Source organism: Electrophorus electricus, chromosome 15 (genome assembly GCF_013358815.1).
Source record: "Electrophorus electricus isolate fEleEle1 chromosome 15, fEleEle1.pri, whole genome shotgun sequence".
Taxonomy (NCBI): Eukaryota; Metazoa; Chordata; class Actinopteri; order Gymnotiformes; family Gymnotidae; genus Electrophorus; species Electrophorus electricus.
In genome coordinates this window covers 12,333,534-12,336,333 of record NC_049549.1, presented here as the reverse complement: position 1 = coordinate 12,336,333, position 2,800 = coordinate 12,333,534, and the positions used below count along the sequence as shown (strand labels likewise).

At 39.0% G+C, this 2,800-nt stretch overlaps 1 protein-coding gene across 3 annotated transcripts; it reads left to right on the top strand.

Annotated features, from left to right (window-relative positions):
* On the top strand, positions 1-1,840 carry lipt2 (lipoyl(octanoyl) transferase 2). 3 transcript variants are annotated; one of them, XM_027005829.2, is made up of 4 exons: positions 1-68; positions 415-585; positions 779-1,268; positions 1,342-1,840. In XM_027005829.2, exons 3-4 carry the CDS (start codon positions 824-826, stop codon positions 1,593-1,595), a joined length of 699 nt encoding a protein of 232 aa, XP_026861630.2. In that variant the 5' UTR covers positions 1-68; positions 415-585; positions 779-823; the 3' UTR covers positions 1,596-1,840. The 3 variants fall into 3 exon arrangements, 2 of the variants coding, with proteins under 2 accessions (XP_026861630.2, XP_026861631.2); XM_027005830.2 differs by lacking the exon at positions 415-585 and having other exon boundaries at positions 16-68; XR_003410348.2 differs by lacking the exon at positions 779-1,268 and having other exon boundaries at positions 2-585; positions 1,342-1,431.
* The last annotated feature ends 960 nt before the right edge of the window (positions 1,841-2,800 follow it).

Genomic DNA, 2,800 nt, shown 5'->3' with positions numbered 1-2,800 from the left:
CTCAAACGGAAAAAGAGAAAACAAAGATATTAGCGAATGAAGATGTCCAAGCAGATCGTTTTTCCAACGTAAGATCGACTCTAATTCAGTTTAGACAGGTTTCGTAGACTAACTGTCTCAGTTCAGCTTGAATAAAACACTAGCAGTAGCAGGCCTGTATGTAACAAAGATTACATCCTTTTTAACAAAGATTACAACTCTCTAATAATGAACCTATAATTAACAAATACTAAATGTTTAGGGTAGGCTAGACGGCAGCACTGTTCTTTCCCAACGTATATTCGCTTTCCAAGCAGTTACACGTTCTTTCGTCTCTAGCTTTGTTTGCTAAAGTCTCTGGTCAAAATGGCAGCGTACTTACAGGCCTGCACATAATCTATTTGATTTTGACAGTTTAAAGTATTTTTGTTCCAGACATCGTCAGTCCGAAGAAAATAACAATTCATGTCGAACAGGAATTGTAATTGAGCACAACCATTGTCGTTGCGTTTTGCGGGAATAGAGAGTGTAAATACAGAAGAACTACTATTGTCAAAAGGGTGCACTTCAAAGTATTTCCTTTTCACATTTTTTATAACAACTAATGTAAGTCTGCGCATGCTAAATTTCATTAAATAATTTCATTAAATAATTAGCTTGCTGTAAACCTTTTCTTTTAAGAGCACTTTACCGATGTCAAATGAATATGTACAGTTTTATATGCCTATCTACCCCCTAAAAACCAACACCTGACATTGCTCATATTAATTTTATTTGCCATCGTACTTTGTCACCGCAGATCAGGCCATGCAAACCTAAGAGACAGCAAGCACCTAAAGTTGAAATGTCACTGGGAAAGACTTCAGTCAACGTTGTGAATTTGGGGAGGATTGCTTACTGCAATGGTCTGAAGATACAGGAGCACTATGTCAGGAAGCATTTTGATTCTTCATGCCAAACTCCAAACACTTTGCTACTCTGCAACCACTATCCTGTTTACACCATTGGCATCAGGCGAGCACACTACCCAGTTGAGGAGGAACAGAGATTGAAACAACTTGGTGCAGACTTTTTCCGCACAAATCGAGGAGGCCTAATAACTTTTCATGGGCCAGGGCAATTGGTCTGTTATCCTATCCTCAACCTGGGCTACTTTAAGAAGAGCCTGAGGTGGTATGTGTGCGAGCTGGAAAGGACTGTGATTAAGATGTGTAGCAAATTTGGGATCAAAGCGTCCACCTCTCCAGACACAGGTGTATGGGTTGGAAACAACAAGATATGTGCAATTGGTAATTTTTTTCCTTGTTTGACAGTGACCATCATGTGCATGACAGAATTGTAATGGCTATCTATCTTTTTCAGGCATCCATTGCGGTAGATATGTAACCTCACATGGATTGGCCCTGAACTGCAACACCGATTTGAGTTGGTTTGACAACATTGTCCCCTGTGGGATCATGGGGAAAGGAGTGACCTCTCTTAGTCAAGAGCTTGGCCGGGATGTCACAATAGAAGAGGCTACTCAAGTATTACTAGAGGCTTTCAGTGACCATTTCAACTGCACCCTGACAACTGCTGAAAGCTCATGTGACCAGGCAGAACAGAGTCTGAATTAATAAATGTACATTAACGTCTAGTGTGGATTCGGTCTTCATTGTTTGAATCTTGGATTCTGGCCTGCTGAGTTTTTTACTAAAGGCACAATGATTTACTGTAGCACACTGAGTAATTATATTGATAATACACCTACTCTATATACTTTATATATGAGTATAGGTACATATACTCTATATGTTTCATGGTGGCTTTTCTGAATTCTTTTATTTGTATTAATGCATCATATAAAACCAAAATGTTTTAATTTTGTTACTCCCAGTACATGCATTCTTTGGCTGTTGACATGGTCCTGTTCACTTGAAGATTTATGACCTTGTTCTGCACAACAGATCCCCATTTATTACTCTTAAGGCTTTTTTAGTGGATGTCATTTTTTGTGTATAATGAAACATTGAGTATAGTGAATATTTATAATGAATATAGTGTATAGTGAAACTAATGATGATTATTAAAAAGTTTAATAAGGTCATAAAGCAGCAAATATTAAAATAATAGTAATTTATTTTACAATTCTTTAGAATGAAACTGTATTTTCTCCATATGTTTACATGCAGCATTAAATGTAGAGGTGTTCTTAACAGCTAACTGTCACGGTGCACCATGTGCGCCAGGCACCCCTCAGCAGGGCCATGTGCATATACACACAACATACCTGCCAGAGTCCCAATCACCCACTTATTAGTTATTGCACACATCTGTTCATTGTTTGCTCTTTTTTTGTTCTCCCTGCTACTTAAACTCACAGGTACCTGCTATCGGTGCTGCACGTTGCCAGTTGCTCTGTGCCTGGAGCTGTCGCCTGTACCTGTTCTCAAGCAACCTTCGTTCTTGTGTTTGCATATCGAGCTGGTACTGCTGCATTGTCAGTTTTTTACTTTCCAGTTTGCTCGAGTCCAGGTTTTATTGAGAATACCGATTCACTCGACTCACTCACCCCTTGCCACCAACGTCACACTAACTTAACTCCTGAGTCACCCTGCTTTTACATTTTTAGCTTTTGTTTTTTATTACAATGTAAAGTTAAAATATCAGGTTTACTGAATATTAATTAGAGGTGTGTGTGTGTGTGTGTCTGTGTGTATTAATACCATCGGGTTTTGTAAGATAAAACTCCACCTTCATGGTACTTTCTCAGCTTGCATTTGAGGTTCCATATACGAGAAGCTGCCATCACACTTGGAACAGCACTGTGAAGGCGCTGCTT